At 43.7% G+C, this 17,670-nt stretch overlaps 1 protein-coding gene across 2 annotated transcripts in view; it reads left to right on the forward strand.

Annotated features, from left to right (window-relative positions):
• TULP4 (TUB like protein 4) overlaps positions 1–15,802 on the forward strand; it is a 135,668-nt gene extending 119,866 nt beyond the window's left edge. For both annotated transcript variants that reach the window (XM_066616114.1, XM_066616123.1), the window contains 2 exons: positions 1,364–3,978; positions 6,621–15,802. In XM_066616114.1, coding sequence (XP_066472211.1) covers positions 1,364–3,978; positions 6,621–6,737 — 2,732 coding nt within the window. In that variant the 3' untranslated portion in view covers positions 6,738–15,802. The remainder of the gene's footprint in view (positions 1–1,363; positions 3,979–6,620) is intronic.
• Positions 15,803–17,670: the final 1,868 nt, after the last annotated feature.

Here is a 17,670-nt window from a genome sequence, read left to right on the forward strand (position 1 = left end):
TTAATTTCAGTTATTTTTCTTAAAAGAGAAGCTAGGTTAACCCTTTAAAATCTCTATCAATCACTGGTTATTAAAATAAATAAATAACATGGGTAAAGAAATGGGGTAGCAAAAGTACATGCAGACTGATGGAAAATGCCTGTGCTTGGCTGGAAAGCACAAAGAACCGCTTTGATCAAATGGTGCAGTAGTCATTAAACTGAGCGAATGGAGTTGGGATACCATTCCAAAAATTCAGCCCATACTGCGCCCCCACATACCTTCCTACCTGGGGAAACTGCAGACTGTGTGGAGTAAATTAGCATATCAGGAAAATACTTTTGTTGCTAGACAGTTCTTAGCTTTAGCTATTCCCATTGTTCAAGGAAGTCCCAGTTCTTGCACTTGTCCCAGTCCTTGCACTTCTCTCTGAGTTTCTAATGAATGGGTCGCTCAGCGACAGGTAGAGAAAATACCAAGGACTTCCTGTGGGCTGGGGACTATAACTTTGCCTGGATGATGTAATCAGGTTACCTGATTGGAGATAACTGATTGGAACCCTCCTAGCTTTTCCATCCCACCCATTGTAACCATATAGGCAAGTTTGCTACCCAGTAGGCAAGGTGACTCTGTTGGTAAGCAGAGTAGCTGCCCCAGGCAGGAAGATGAACCCAGAATCCACTTACAGCACTTACACCATTTCTAGGAATGATGTTTTTCAAACATAGAACAAAGGCTGCTTTCACTGAAGAAGCTGTGCAGGAGCTCCTGGGAAGTTAAAAGTGTACAAAAATACAGAAACAGGCAAAAATAGGAGGGAAAGAGGGCATTTATCACACTCCTTTACACGATTCAGCAGTTAGTTGGCTCCAAACTTATCTGCAGTTAAGACTAACCTACCAGATTTCCGTGAACTCAAGATCTAAAATCATGGGATTAAAAGGTTCATGGAGGACGGGAATTTGTTCCAGGAAAGGGAGGGGCTTTGGGGAGAGAGTGAATATTCCTAAACCTGGCTTCCAGCTTGCTAATTTGCTAACTGTAGTTAGCAAAAAATTAGTGATATGTGTACTAGCCCAAAGTGATGGAGCAGGTTCAAAAGAGGTGTAAACATTTGTCCAAATGATAGATTCACAAAGATACCTAAGTACCATTAAAATGTAAACACATACCATTGTTGGCAAGGAATGAAACTAGTACTGTGTACCTCTTGTAGACAAAGGTAATAGTAATACTTCAGTAATAGTAATGGGGGGGCATGCAATGTGTTTATTAGTTTTGGGGGGGTGAATATTAGCAGAGGCAGCAGATCTGCCTCAGTTCAGGTGGTGGATTTGTTCAGGCCATTCCAGCACTGATAATACTGTGTTTGTCTTTTTCATAGTAACTGGAGCATCTGGAGTTCCTGAGAACAACCCACCCTGCACCGTAAACATCCCAATAGCTCCTATTCACAGTTCAGCACAAGCAATGTCGCCAACTCAGAGCATCGGGTTGGTTCAGTCTTTGCTGGCCAATCAGAATGTGCAGTTGGATGTCCTTGCCAATCAGACAACAGCTGTGGCGGCTGCAGACCATGCAGTTGATAGTGCAGTTCACTACCCAATCCCAAGCAGGTACTCCAACCCAGGCCAGGTGATCTTTGGAGGAGTAGAAATGGGGCGCATCATTCAGGCACCCCCTCAGTTAACCCTGCCACCTCAGGGCGCTATCCAGATGGCAATAGTGGACCACAGAGATGGGGACAGAGACCACGAACACCTCCAAAAAGCTAAAACATTACGTCCAGTTCCACAGGTAGCTGAAGGAGAAGCAGCTGTCTTTAGCACTGCCCAGGAAATTCAGATGAACAAAATGAACCCTCCCCCTCCATACCCTGGAACCATACCAGCTGCTCCTACCACAGCTCCTCCTCCTCCTCCTGTACCTCCTCAACCTCCCATAGACCTCTGTTTGAAAAAGGGCGATTTCCCCCTTTATTCAGCAGGGCATTATCAGACCCCTCTTGGCTATGAGAGAATTACTACCTTTGACAGCAGTGGGAACGTCGAGGAGGTATGCCGACCTCGGACACGGATGCTGTGTGCTCAGAACACCTACACTCTGCCGGGGCCTGGCAGTTCTGCCACCTTGAGGATTACTTCGTCGGAGAAGAAGATTCAGCAGCCCTGCACCAGTGCTACCTTGAACCGGCTCACGGTTCCACGCTACTCCATTCCAACTGGAGATCCACCACCTTACCCAGAGATCGCAGCCCAGTTGTCTCAAGGCCGTGGCATCACGCAGAGGCTGGACAACAGTGTGATCCATGGCACTCTGCGGAGGAATAGCAGGGAGGCAGCACTGAAAATGGCTCAACTGGTTGACAGTCAGAGAGTCACTCTGCAGCTCCCACCAAAACTGAAGAGCAATGTGGTGGCAGCCCAGTACCAGCAGAGAGTGCCGACAGCACTATATACCTGCAGCCAGTGCAGCAGCAGCAACAACAATGGCAGCAGCAACACGAACAGTGGAAGTGGGAACATCGGTAGCGTCGGTGCTAACAGCAGTGTATCTGGCATCAGCAGCATGAGGCCGGATGTGTCAACAGGGAGCAGCACTCAGCACAGCTCTGTCATTGCACACTCAGTCAGTACTTCACCTTTGACCTCCCAGTCCTCTTATAATTTGCTGAGCCCACCGGACAGCTCTCGTGAGCGGACAGATTATGTAAACTCTGCTTTCATGGAGGACGAGGCTCTTTCTCAGCACTGCCCAGTGGAGAAATCGGCACGCCACATCCCTGTGGCCATGGCAGAGCCTGCCGTAGGTATAAAAAGACCACCCCCTTATCAATGGGAATCTATGGTGAGTGAGGAGATATGGGTTCCTCAGGAAAGGACAGCTCCGAGTACTTTGCCTAACCCTAAATCAGCCCCTCTAGTCATTGGCCAAGCTCAGCATCTGGATATATCCCGAGCGCCATTTGTTTCCCCAAAATCTCCAACTAGTCCCACTGCCACGTTCCAAATGAGTTATGGGATTGTACCACCATATGCGGGGAGCTACAGCATTCCTCCTCCTCCACCCCCTCCTCTTCAGGGAATGCAGATCTCCTGTTCTCCCAAAGAAGCTTTGGCCCCAACCCAGATGGTACAACAGGAGCCAACAGTTGTGCTTCAGCCAGGTTATCCCTCTAACCTCTCTTATTGCCCCTTGCCCCCCATGTACCCTGGAAATAGCACTTGCTCGAGTTTACAGCTGCCACCGATGGCCTTGCATCCTTGGAATTCCTACAGCACATGCCCACCTGCTACACAGAGTGTCCAGGGTTCTCTGCCCCCCAAGTCAATACTAGTGGTGGAGAAACCTGTTATGTCCCCACCGCCAGCTGAGTCTCAAGGTCATGTGGGCTCAGACGTTATGGCAGAGACAGCGGACAACTTCCAGGAAGTACTGTCCCTGACCGAAAGCCCCATTCCTCAACGGACAGATAAGTTTGGGAAGAAGAATCGCAAGCGCCTGGATAGTCGAGCTGATGAAGGAAATATGCAGGCTATCACGGAGGGAAAGGTCAAAAAGGAGGCAAGGACAACACTGACCGATTTCAACTCGCTGATATCCAGCCCTAGACTGGGCAGGGAGAAGAAGAAAGTCAAAAGTCAGAAGGACCAGCTGAAGTCAAAAAAACTGAACAAGATGAATGAATTTCAAGACAGCTCAGAGAGTGAGCCTGAACTATTTATTAGCGGGGATGAACTAATGAACCAGAGCCAGGGCAGTAAAAAGGGTTGGAAAACCAAAAGGAATTTGAGGACAGCCAGTGAATTGGATGAATTTAAGTGCCGGAAAGCCAATGAAAAGGAGGACGGACGACTAGGAAGCCAGGGCTTTGTGTACGTAATGGCCAACAAGCAGCCCTTATGGAATGAGGCAACGCAAGTGTATCAGCTGGACTTTGGAGGGCGAGTGACCCAAGAATCAGCAAAAAACTTCCAGATTGAGCTGGAAGGGAGACAGGTAGGATGAATAGACAATCAAGGCTTTTGTTATTTGAGGGCTTGATGTGTATGTCAAATGCAGCTTGATACGACTTCTTTCAAACAATATACATGTTCCTGCACGTAATCTTGTATACTTAAGACCTAGTGCAGACATAATGCTACTGCAATTGTAAGTCTCCCTGCTAACCTCTCTTCTCATGTTCAAAATTCTCCTTTCTTTTTTTGTCTCATGCCATGTGATGGTTGCTAACCCTGGTTGCAAACTTAACCAAGGATACTTCTTAACCGTTCTTCAAAACTCAGATTTGTTCGTGATTTTAACCAGGGTTTGACAACAGTCCCACATAATGTTGCACCCTGATGGAACTTGGGGATGCAGGAGGAACTGCGTGTTGAAGGGAGGAGAGGTTGGATGGGGTATTCAGTCCTATAGCTCAGTCCCTCAGCCCCAGAGGTGGTGGTCTGTCTGTACCAAGTTCCTGACATGTTTGCTGTTGCATAGTATTGTACTGTACTAATCTCTCTGTCTCGATATCTCACATGCCAGAGTGAGTTGCATTTAGATGTTCCCTGTATATTGCATGCAACTTCTCAGCAGTGTGAAAGGCTTGTCTGTTCCATAGCTATCCTTTTTCCAGAAAGAAGGCTTTGGGGACTAGCTGCTTAGTGTTTTGTTTTCTATGTCTTGCAGCAGCTTTGGCAGACCATGGGAGATGTTTGTTGTTACAATGTGCAGGTCAACTTTTATGAGTAAAATGACTACAGAGGCCTCCTGATAGATCTGGGGATAACTTCATACTCAGATCTGTGTGTTGTTTCCCAGAAAAATTATACTGTATGTGAACCAACCTTTGAGCCCTGTGTTTGCACTCCATCATGCACAAAAGTCATATGGCCACAAACCAATCCAGTCTATGTCATACCTAACACGAAAGGTCAGGCATGTTTAAAGTAAAGTAAAGCATATTTAGAGAGAGTGATGGAAACGTTTATGACTCTGAGCATTATTTTTCATTCCAGAACAGCAGCTCCTCTGATGTGAACAAGTACACAAGAAATTTTGCCAAGCATAGCCAATGTTATGTTCTAGGAGGCAGGGTAGGAGAGACTGTCTAGTGTGGCAGCTAGCAACCTCTTTCTTCCACCCTCTCTCCCTTCTAAACTTTTTGCAACCTCTTGGAAGGAAGCACAGGTGGAGACCTGAGCTGACAAGTGAGACAAAAATACCCTATCTTACTGGCATGCTTTTAATTTTTCTTCCCTTCCACCTTAAGTGGGGAAGAAAGAGAGTTTGAGGCTGGTCTGATCTATGCAGTGGGTGGAAAGAAAAACTCTTCCTCTCATAGCCCAGCTTGGTCTTGCTTGGCTTTCCTCCAGGAAACGAGGCACAAAAGGAGATTGGGACCAGGCAAAGACACAGTAATGCAGCCTTCCTAAGCTGGTAATTAATAATTGTGCTGCAGGGCTCAGAGGTTGCAGAACATTTCTCCAACCTCCACCCACCAGACTGGAAGTCAAAAATAGCTCTTTAGAATTTGTTCAGTATCACTTTCAGGAAGGCTCCAAAGTTAAAGATGTGGATTAAAAAGCTGTATGAACAAAAGGACGACAGAAGTGTATGCAAGATTAAATTGTCCCAAGAATATGAGAAGTGCCTTGCTCAGTCAGACTAAAGATCCATCAAGGCCAGCATTTTGTCTCCCAGTAGCAGCTTAAGTAAGCATCAAGTCTAAACAGATGATTAGTAGTTGGATTAGAGACTACCAAGACCCCTAGGTAAGCAAGTCTGATCTTTCTAAGGGAAGAACAGTGTGAAAGAAGTAATTAAAGCTGAAGTTCTGTACACATTTTCTTGGGGGAAAAACCCATTGAACTCAGCAGGACTTAATTTTGAGTAGGCATGCTTTGAATGGCACAGTAATAATGGTCTCTGAGCTAAGTATGAGTAGTGGTGGTGAAAACAAAAAATAGTTGTGGTGAGCTGTTAAGTGACTTCTAATCCAGACAGATCAGTCTGGAATAGAAATGGGTGATCTCACAAACATTCCTAAGCCATCAGCTAAGTTCTAGATACTAGAAAATAAAATAGCCTCCTTCAGATGTTTTTGCAGTCTCCCTGGACACCAGGAGGCTAACCCAGCAACTTCCCATAAACTGGATTGTGATCGTCATGTCATTTTGCAATTGCAATCATACTGCATTGAGGTAACTCAGGAAAACCAAGGTCAGCCAGAACTCAGACACTTGAATTAACTATATGCCTATTGTATTGATGTGACTTCCCTAGGTTTCTATCATGGATTCAACCTTCCCAGCAGTATGTGCTATTTCACTTAGTTTTTGAGAACATCCTTTGTTTCTGATCAACCCCAGTGATTCCAGGGGACCCACATACCGATTGAAGTATAATTCTCAGTACAAGAGAGCTGCCTTGGGTCCATTTGGGGAGAAGGGCGGGGTATAAATAAAGTTATTATTATTAAATAAACTCATTATTTCTTCTCTTATGAAGCCATTAGAAGGCAGTGTAGGAGTGACTCTCTAGTATGGCAGCTAGCAACCTCTTTAATCTTTGTGTGTTTAATCTCTGAGCTCTTATTTATCAGTTACTTTTATCCACTTTTTGCCTTATTCTCTGTCTACTACTTTGTCCTTCAGGTCATGCAGTTTGGGAGGATTGATGGCAATGCGTACATTTTGGACTTTCAGTATCCATTTTCAGCAGTGCAAGCCTTTGCAGTAGCTCTGGCTAATGTGACTCAGCGCCTCAAATGAAAAGAGAACAAGTCTGAAGCAAGGAAAAACCTGATGAATCCTTCTCACAAGGGCCAATCCAGGAAGTGTCAGGGAAGCCTAATAGAGAAGTGCAAAGGAAGCTAGGAGTGAAGAAGGACGTGCAACTGGAAAAAGTCTCCAAGTGCCCAAAGGAGGGCATCAATTTAAACATTTTGGGAATTGGGGGTGGGGAATTTTTGGTTTTGGATTTCTTTTCTTAGAATCAACATTGTGCTGGTTTTTCAGAGCGAGCAAAGGATGAGAGCTATTCAGTGTTACGTTGGGAAATGTGGCTTTTGGCTTGTTGTGATGGTTCTGTGTTTGCTGCAAAAAAATAGCTGATGTAAGCTGATAGGGGATTTAAAAAGACTGCCCTTCTTTTTCCTTTATTTTTTCTTTTTATAGACTGCCTTATATCATGCTGTTCTTTTTAAAGCAGGGAACATACCTTTTTTTTCCTGGACCACTTTGTACTATTTCATCAATAGTAACAGCAGAAAAAAGAACAAAAATGTGATAATATACTTGAAGACACATGTTTCTTCACTGGTAACTGAGCACTGTAGGCACCGTGGAGATTTTTCAGAAGTCCATTCATGGTTTCTAAAATACTATTCTGAAGAAAAACAAAACTTACCTTTTCAGTGTTTTGCAAAAGTTGAAGGAGTTAATTTTGTTTTCTTTCTTTGTGTTATGACCTGAATTATGAGTCTGCACCAGACAGTCAAAAATGGGGGGAGAGGAGAGAAGTCAACATTGCAGAAATACTCATGTTCACATAATATGTTTAATACTGGCTTTAGTACAGATGTACTGTGGGGTACATAGATGTGTGCTAATGTGGCATTTAACAAAAGATACATCTGCTGCTCCTTACGTAATGATGTTTAAAGCAGAATAAATAAAATGTGCCAGTGAACAATCTGAAGCATGCTTAGTCAGAGTTCCATGACACTATACTACTAATTGGGATATTTCCTGTCTCTGTTTCAACAGTGACCCATAGGCAGCCTGGTTGGATCTGGGTTCTGGAGTTGACCAAACCCTATAAGATCAGAGGACAGCACTGCTAGGAAGTTCCAGGAGCAGTTTGCTGAGTGGGCTGTTAGTCTAGATTTGAAAATGAACCCACTCAAGCAGCATGCTGTCAGGGTAATTCAGAGTGTGTTCATTGGAATGAATCAAAGGTGAAATAATCGGAAGGAGTTCGCTGCAGAGAAGTGACAGGTGAAAGGGAAGACGGAAGGCAAATGTAGTACAGAATAGAGGGAGGCAGCCAGGCAAAGCCAAATCTAGCTGTGACTAATCAAAGACCCAGGGCTGACCTGGCAGTATTATAGCCAGACTAGATCAGAGAGTTGCTGGAAATGAAGCCCATGAAAGAGAATACTTCCTCTTCCCCATCCACTCTGCAACTTGGACTGGCTAACCATCACGGATACAAGTGTATGGCCCAGAAATTTCCTGGTTTGAGTCCAGATGACTCTGATATCCTGCTGAAAAAGAAAATGTGTAACGTCCCTTCCTTGTCCTTAGCCTACAGTCAGAGCATGTCTTCTTTGGCTATGAATTGGAATGGGCAGTGCTCCAGAAACTGGACTGAAAGCCAGCAGTGACAGAGAACATAATGGTTTCTTTAATCAACTTTATGTAGTGAGAGAGACTTTCTGCCTGATGAATTCTCCATTACATGTCAAAGTCCACGGTGTGTATTCTAAAGAGGTAATCTTAAGAGAAAGCATGAGTTTGTTGCTTGAGCTTTTTATGCTCTGGTATTTTCTGGGTTTTGAGCTGACAATTACTTCACCAGTAAGCATGTGCAAACCAAAATAAATGTTATTGAAATTATTTTCAAATCAGGTGGCAAAATTTAACTTGAGTTCCCAGGTGAAAGATGAGATGGAAATATGTAGATTGGTGTAGAGACTGTGACGGTGGCCCCCTTGTTTAGTTTTATTCATTTTTCAACCTTTTACAACCATACTGCCTTTTTAAAAATGAAAACTTTTTAAAAACTTACCTGTAAAGCTAGGTAGGAGATCCTTAGCAGGTTTTATTTTTTTTCTTGTTTTGTGCAGAAGATCCTGTTAGCAAACAGTTTCTCTAGGAGGAGGTTACAGACCTGAGTGTACTAGAATAATATAGATTTTGTGCCAAGGTAACATAACTTTTATACCTAAAGAATTCTGTTAAATTCTGCAAAAAGTAAACTTAACAGCCCAATCCAACCTACATCAACCCAAGCTTATCAGCCCAGTCCTACCAGCGATGCAGTGATGTTGGCATGGTTTCTGCTGTGTCTCCATAGAGGATTTCTGGCTGTTGGAGGTCTCCCTGGGATAAGGGGACTTTTGTCCTCTTGTCCTAAGGTAAGCTCAGCAACTGCTGTGGGGCAACTTGGGACTGTACCCATTCAATCACTGGGTCAAGTCCATGTTGCTCCATGTAGGGAGATCAGGTCTTGGAAGGGGATTGAGTTTCAGTGTGTGCTGCTGCCAGTCCAACCCCCCTTCCGGGCCCGATCACCCCCCTCCCCGCCTCCCCCCAACCCCATATGTGGATTTACATGCTCCAGTGAGTGTCCCATCAACCCACCAGTGCACAGGATTATGCTGGCAGTAAAAGGGGATAGGATTGGGCCATATGTTTGGTACATGCACAATTCTTGTTGTGTTCCTTTTGGGGGGTGGAGTTAAAACCAAAGCAGCTCATGGAAGCCCTCTCCCCAACCACTGAAAACCCTACTAATCTCTTGCCCCTACCTCTACCCCAAGATTCATCAGGCACTGCCCTCAGACTTTTGAACCTATCTTCACAGCCTTAAGGGCTAACAACTTGCTTTTTGAAACAAAAAATGAAAGCTGCAATACTCAGGATGTTAAATTCTATGCCCAGTACAGACTCCATACTTGTACAGTGTGATCACAGAAGTGCAACATATACAGAGCCCTAACTGTAGAGCTATACATTGCCGATAATCCCTGCTCCACTTGGGGCTTTGTGATGTACACAGTACGGCTTCCATAGTTCTTGGATAAAGGTGTATTTTGGAAGAAGCCAGTGGGTGTGTACGTTCTGATTACTCATCAGATGAGTTCGCTCTACAAGGACTCATGTGCAACATGATGCTGCTCATCATCTGAGAAGTTGGTACAAACCACCTGAATTTTTTGTGGCCTTTGCTTATGAGTGAATTGATCCTCCTTTCAAACTGAACAGATCCATTTAGTAATAGCTTCTACTCCCTCCCATTTGAATTTCCACATTTTCTGCATAAGGGCAGATGAATTCAATGGCTTAGAACCAATGGTGCCCTAAGACAAGCAGAAACCACTTTCTTTCTCATTCAGAGGGAAGTCCCTGATGCCCCAAATCCCCCCCCCCCATTTGCAATTCTATCCATGCCACATCCTGCACTGTTCAAGAGCATTTGCTAATCTCTTTTTGGGGGGCGGTACAACAAGCTGCAGCAGCGGTGGAAGAGATAGGAAAGTTATGTTCTGTGATCAAAAGGCTGCCCATAATTCTTAGATCCAAACAAATATATCTCTGCAAAGAAAACTCTTCACCCATCCACAGAAGCAGGTCTAATAAAAAGGTGGTAATCCTAGTGCTGAGAAACCTAAGTTTTATATCAGTTGCTAAAGGTTCCTTATGATTTTTTAAGCACAGGCTTTGGGGATTCTTTTTTAGGTTGAGTAATTCATGATTCAAATTCCAACCAAAAGATATACTTCTTAGAGAGGATTTTGGGTTATTTTTTTTAAAGATTGACTTCCTGTTGTGTCTGACAGCTGTATTGTTTGTCATGCTTAATGTAAAAAGTGGCATGGGGCTTAATTTACCACACGAACAAAGAATGGATACATTTTTATTTATAAGGAAAAAGCATATTGTAATTGCTTACTGGCAACATGTTTTGCAGCGTAAAAAGGTTAAGAATGTTTTCTGGGCCCTTGATTCCTTTGCCCTTTTTGTAACAGCTGGAAATATGTTTCCATCTAGCTGGACAAAAACTAATGATATTTCTGTTGAGACTACCCTGAAAATACTCTCTCCCCCTCTACTCACCTCAGCCTGCAGCCAAAAGCCCAATGATTACAATATTTTGGCCCATTAGATTGATTCATCACCCTCTCAGAATCCCTTCTCACTACTTTGCGTCCCTTAGACCCTGTATTACATTTTCCTTACCCTCCCCCAACTACTTGGACTCTGCTTCCCCTTTCCCCTTTGTTCACTGACCCGCTGCTCCCCTGCCTTTTCAGCACTTGTTTCTCCAACCTCACTCTAGCCCATTGCCCTTGTTGGCCTTTGACATTGTGTGTACTTTTCACCTATAGCCCCTTTGTAACTCCCACACAGCTTAGAAATCTTAACAGACTCTACACCAATGGAAGTGGCATGCCAGAGGTCCCAGCTAGGTGGCTCATTGGCAGGGATGGAAGGAAGGAAGGGGTGTGGAAAGGAGCTTACATCAGAAGTCCAGGAAGGTTAAGGAAGGAGAGGCGCTTGACCTAGGAACCTCCAAAATCATTGGAGAGAAGAAGGAATGGTAGTATTTTACCAAGGCCATTGACAACTGGGGAAAAATCATTAGTTTATATTGAGACCAGGGCTATCACTCAGCTAACAGAAGAGTGGAAAAGATTATGACCTTTTCCACTGGCCTGATGAGCAGCTGGCCTGATGATGATGATCAGCTGGCCTGATGCTCTCACTGTGATGGCCAACTGTTCGACCTCTTGCGTGAGCTGTGGGATGAGGGCTCCCTCCACTGCTTGCTGTTTCACATCTGTGATGCAGCAGCAGCAGCAAAGGAAAGGCTGGCCTTGCTTTGTGCAAGGCCTTTTGGAGGCCTTGAGCTATTGCAAGACCTTCATTCATTCATGTAAGTTCCATCTCTAATATATTCATTTATGTAAATTTATTCAAATTTTAAATGTAAATTAATTCTTTTTTTCCCCTGGCCCCCGACACAGTGTCGAAGAGATGATGTGGCCCTTCTGCCAAAGTGTTTGGACACCCCTGCATTAGACTATCCTCTCCACTTTCTCCAGGAGCCTTCTATTTTTAGAATATAGAATTTGTTGAAGGTTCAAAAAGAAAAAGACATTCTCAAACTAATATGTAACTCGGGTTGCAGATGCAGCCACAGAATATGCACAACCGCTAGAGTTGGTCAAAATGTATGCATGGCTAACTTTCTGTAAGACAGCAGTTAGGAGACCACTGAAGGGGCATTGTATGGTCTGTGGTAGAAGGCAGACAAGAGTTCCATCCAAATGGAAGTGTTGATTGCAATCTTTGTCTTGTTCCATGTACATCGAAGCAGTGAATACATTCCATGACCTTGTATGGGGCAAAAATAAACAAACTCAAACAAATATAGCAGGAGGGAAGAGGAAGTATTCTCCCAGTGTTTTTCTTGATTGCAGTCTCTTATGCCCTGTTATTCAGTGGACCAGATGTACTCTCATGGGCTTAAAGACAATGAAAAATTAGAGTTGAAAAACTATGGGCGCAGTCCTAACCCCTTATGTCAGTGCTTTCCAGCACTGACATAAGGGCAATGCAACTCTGAGGTAAGGGAACAAACATTCCCTTACTTTGAGGAGGCCTCTGTGAGTGACACCCAACTGCAGGTTGCAGCACATGTCCCATTGGCACCGCTATGCCAGTGCTGGAAAGCACTGACGTAAGGGGTTAGGATTGCGCCCTATGTCCTGTTATCTGCTGCATGTGTAGATAATCAGTAGTCTTGGGGAAAGACTAATTATTAAGAGCAATCAGGTCATGGGTATCTCTTGATTGGGAGAGATTTCTTCTGACTGAATAGGGTTATTCGTGGTTTACAATGTGAGTTTTAAGTTCAGATCTGTATGAAACAGTTATGTCTGTACTGCAAGATGGTTACATGACCTGTGCCTATGTTGTTTATGCTAGAAACACACTCAGAATGTCCTTTCAAATAAAACTTGAAGGACAAATGTCAATATATTAATTATGAGCCAGTGTGATATCTGGAACCATATCCAGGGGAAAGTAAATGCAGTGGTATAACTGAGACCCACATTTGTTCTATGAGTTGATTCTTCCATTGCTAAAGTACCTATTCCTGTAACGTTGACTGCTAACAAAGATAGTTAAACACAGAGCACAGCTATAAGTATAGCAGCAGAACAGCAGTTGGAATCAGTGGAACAGATTTGTCCAAGAATTGCCCACATGGAGACAAGGGGCCTCAGAAGGTGGCTTACAGCTGGAATGAAATAAGCTGCATTCCTTTTCCTGCCTGAACTATTGAAATACGTATCTGTGAGAACTCTCCCAATAAATTGCTCTAGAACACCATCTCCTTATGTTTTGTCTTCATAAACTTGGAATTCTTATTTGTATGAAGCACTAGGAATATGGAACCAAGGCTTCACTGTAAGCTTTTCATTTGAAGGGAAGTCTCTGCCAATGTACAGAAAATAAAATGTGATGGTGGTGTGGGTTGTTTTTGTTTTGTTTGTGAAACAAGGCAAGACAGACTCACCAAGTAAGAGGACAAAATATGGTACCAATAAGGCAATGTTTGCCGTTAACATTGATCCCAGCAACTTTGGACTCCAGCTATGCAGTATGTTTTAGCAAGCTTGATCTCCCACCTCCCACCTCTGTGCAGAATTACATTGAGCTTGGGGGTCTACCAAAACAGATCCAGTGCTTTTTGGAGACCATAGGCCATAAATCTGGAATTAGGCTGTGCCAGTGTAGGGCAGTGATCTCAGCTGTTTGATTCATAAGGCTGACTTAGTCCTTGCCTGAAGAGAACAAAATCTGCAGCATCTTGTGTGGGTGGAATTCAATTTAAGGCCAGTGCCAATGTTACTTTTTCCAACTAGTATCTCTTAAGACCTGTGTATGGAAGTTGAGGAGAAAATGCTGGAAGGCTTGATTAAATCTTTGTAACAACAGAATAATCAGGCCTGAGTCTGCAATACAACTAGTGGACAACCTTTAAGAAACTTTGCTGGCTATATGTGGCCGGTTTGCATTTGCCCTTCCCCACATCACAACATTTTGAATCTCTGACCATTTTCTCCCTGCTTTCTCAGGACCTTTGAACATATCGCTAAAAGTAAACCCATGTTTGTCTCCAAGGGGCCTGCAGCCAATCATGATTCCTTGCCACACGTACCTGTATGATACACATTCTGAAGCGTGTGTGTCCTAATCACAGCTTTCATTCCAGAAAAACCTGTACTGCATGAGTGGCCCTCAAATGCATCTGAAAAGATTATATAACTAGAAGCAGTATTGTATATTTAGGCCTGGCCCTTACAGGCCAAGCATCTGTGGCAGTGGCTTATAGATCTGAGTGTGCTGAAAAAGAGGTGTTTATATCCCTTTTCAGTTCCTTCGGTGTATGTACCACTGGACCTATCTCCCTTGTTTTGTTGTCAGGGCTGGCTGAAGAACTCGTGATGCCTGAGGCGGCTTACCAGATGACGCCCTTTAATGAGATGTGAGCCTCTACACCTCCTAGTCTTGAATGTTCTAGCTCAGCACTCCCCTGCACATTTCCTCTTCTTTGTCCCTCTCTCCTTTTTTTCACATGGAAAGAGGAAGAGTTGGGGCTTTGGGAAGAGTTGGGAAGAGTATAGTATGTGGATAGTAATGAGCACCAGCAATCTGCTACCTGAGGCAACTGCTTCCATTGGGCTCCTGGATGGGCCAGCCCTCATTGTGGTGATGTAACTTCTATCAAGGCAAGATAGTCCTACCCCAGAGCAGGTCAAATTCTCCTGCCCACAGTTCCCATTATCAGGGATGCTATGATACAATAAACAGAGGTCCTTCGACCTTTGATGGCTTATAAGGGAGTATATTTTCAGAATATTATTGGAAGAACTGGGTTACTAAACCAGACACATTTTATACCCATATGCCATGTAAGAGTTTAAGAGCCTTGTAATTTCATACCAGTACCACCTGGGAGAACTTGGGGGAAATAAAATAGAATTCCTTTATTTCAATAATTTTTTTTACCCAGTGTCTACATTCTACCTGATAGAAGCATCCTGGAGAGTTAAGGAGGTCTTGACTTGTTGAATGTTTGTTTGCTGAGCTGCCTTATAAATGGTTGTCCTCAAGCGGCCTTCGAGTAGCACGTTGTGATGAAATGGATAAAACTGCAAGAAGCAGTAGAAGGTTCCTGTGTTGACAGTGTTTTGTTAAAGTAGTGCTTAATGAGCTTGTGTCATAATTTCCATCCCTCTTATTATTTGGAGTTCCTACCCAGGCCTGTAAGTTCTCCTCTTTTTTGTCTTTTTTTTTTGTCCCCCTTTGGTCCTCTGTTCTGTTGTCCCTATCAGTCTGTGTTATGCCCTCTCCTGTTCTTTAGTGGGGGAGAGTGTGAAGATCTTGCTGTTTGTTATAGATACAAATGTTTGTATTGTTGTGGAATTGCATGGGGATACATGGGGTTGAAAAGGCACTGTAATCTTTACTGGAAAAGGGTGTTATTTTCCTTTTGCATTTGTTTATAAATGCATTCTTTTGGTACTGTAACTTTGGATATTGTTTCTGAACTTCTTACTAGCTTTTTTGTCATTTCAGAAACTTTTTATTTTTGTTTTGGGTCGGAGGGGTTTTTTCTTTTGCAGTTTTAACAAATGTCTGTACTCAGGTTCATGGGTTTTGTAACCATGTAAAACCTGCATGATGCTCTCAGTGGAGAGAATGGTACACTTCTCCAATGACTGCTCTATACCTACAGTATTTTTAATGGCCTTTTGAAAATCATTGTTGTTTTTTTATATGCCATTCAGACCTAGGTTTCCATTGTAATGATGAATCTTGCCCTGACTTGCCTCTCCTGTTATGTGCCCTGTGTAATAGATTGTGCAGAAGGTTCCTAGAAAGCATTAAATGGTTTCCCTTTAAATAATGTGGTTTGTCCAAACTTTTGACTGTCTACATGATTGAGATGGGTCAGTTGCCCTATTTTCCTTGATGATTTGGAATTGTAAGAGTTGTCCAAGTGTTGCTTATTAAATTTTTGGCAAACTAGAGAATCTGAGAGTTGATTTTGGTATTTTGCCTTTCACTGAGAATCTTGAATATGTTTACTGCTTCCTGAAAATCCAGCATATTCCTAACAGCTAGTTTTATCCCCTCCAACATACTTGGGTTTCCGCTGTTAGCTCTGATACCCTTAGATCACAATTGCTGCCATTCCTCCAGCAGGGTTTTATTCCAGAAATATTGTAACAATGCAGGCTTTGGGTAACAGTCCGTTTTCTCTGGCTCCCTCATGAAGGTGTACAAATGGGATTTGTGTTTATTTTCATGCTTACAGCTGATATACTAGGAAGGCGAGTGTTCCATCTAGAAACAAACTAGGAGAGCTTGCATACTCTACAAGAGCTTGCATACTTTCTCCTGAATAAATAAATGCAATGCTGAAATGCAAGGTGGTTATCCGGTGACAGTTTGCTGACATTAGAACCACTACCACCCCCACCCCAAAAATTCATTGGTAAAAATAATCAAACAAAAGGCTACCTATTAACGTTAATATAGTGCACATAACAAAAACCTGGTGGGATGCAGAGAACTGGTGGGACACCGCAATCCCAGGCTATAAACTCTATAGAAGGAGCAGGAAGGACTTGTTGGAAGTGGGGTGGCCATCTATGTCAAAGAAGGGGTAGAATCCAGCAGAGCAGAGATTGAAGATGGGTCTGACTCTGCCTTGGAATAATTGTGGGATAAATTACCAGTCTTGAGAACCATGGTAATAGTGGGGGCATGTATCATCCCCTGGACCTGAAGAGGACTTGAAATGAGGAAAGAGATCAGGGAGGCATCGAGGAGAGACAGGGTTGTAATAATGGGGGACAGTTGGCAAACTTCAGTCTCGAAAGACTCTGGTATCGCGCTCTGAATGGTGGTTCTGGAACAGCGTCTAGTGTGGCTGAAAAGGCCAATTCAGGAGTGACAATCCCTTCCACACTGGGAGCAAGTCTAGTGTGTCTCTGGTGTGTCTCCCTGGTTATGGGCCTTCCTTCTTTGCCTCTTTGCCTCAGTCTGTTGGCAAAGTGTCTCTTCAAACTGGAAAAGGCCATGCTGCACAGCCTGCCTCCAAGCAGAATGCTCAGAGGCCAAGATTTCCCATCTGTTGAGGTTCATTCCTAAGGCTTTCAGATCCATCTTGCAGATATTCTTGTATCGCAGCTGTGATCTTCCTGTAGGGTGCTTTCCCTGCACAAGTTCTTCATAGAGGAGATCTTTTGAGATCTGACCATCGCCCATTCTCACAACATGACCAAGCCAACACAGGCGTCTCAGTTTCAGCAGTGTATACATGCTGGGGATTCCAGCTCATTCCAGGACTGTATTGTTTGGAACTTTGTCCTGCCAGGTGATACCGAGGATGCGTCGGAGGTGGCCCATGTGGAAAGCGTTCAGTTTCCTCTCCTGTTGTGAGTGAAGAGTCCATGACTCGCTGCAGTACAGAAGCGTACTCAAGATGCAAGCTCTGTAGACCTGGATCTTGGTATGTTCTGTCAGCCAGTTGTCCTCATATCAGCTGGGTCAATTTGTTCTCTGGTCATGAAAGAGAGACAGTATTTCTTGACATGCTCCATGACTGCCTGAGCGGCTAATCATGGAACCCACCAAAGGACAGGTGATTGGATTTAATATTGTATGGTATTCTGGACCTGGTTAGGGATTTGAATGTTACTGAGCAATTGGGGAACAGTGACCATACTGTAATCCATTTTGCCATGCATGTCGGGGGAGAAGAGTACCAAGCAAATCTGGCACAAAAACACTTGACTTCCAAAGGACGGACTTCCCTCAAATGAGGAGACGTTACAAAGATGTTGAAAGGGAAGGTAAAAGAGGCCAATCACAGTGCATGGAGGCTGTTTAAAAC

This window comes from Tiliqua scincoides, chromosome 1 (assembly GCF_035046505.1).
Source record: "Tiliqua scincoides isolate rTilSci1 chromosome 1, rTilSci1.hap2, whole genome shotgun sequence".
NCBI classification, from domain to species: Eukaryota; Metazoa; Chordata; class Lepidosauria; order Squamata; family Scincidae; genus Tiliqua; species Tiliqua scincoides.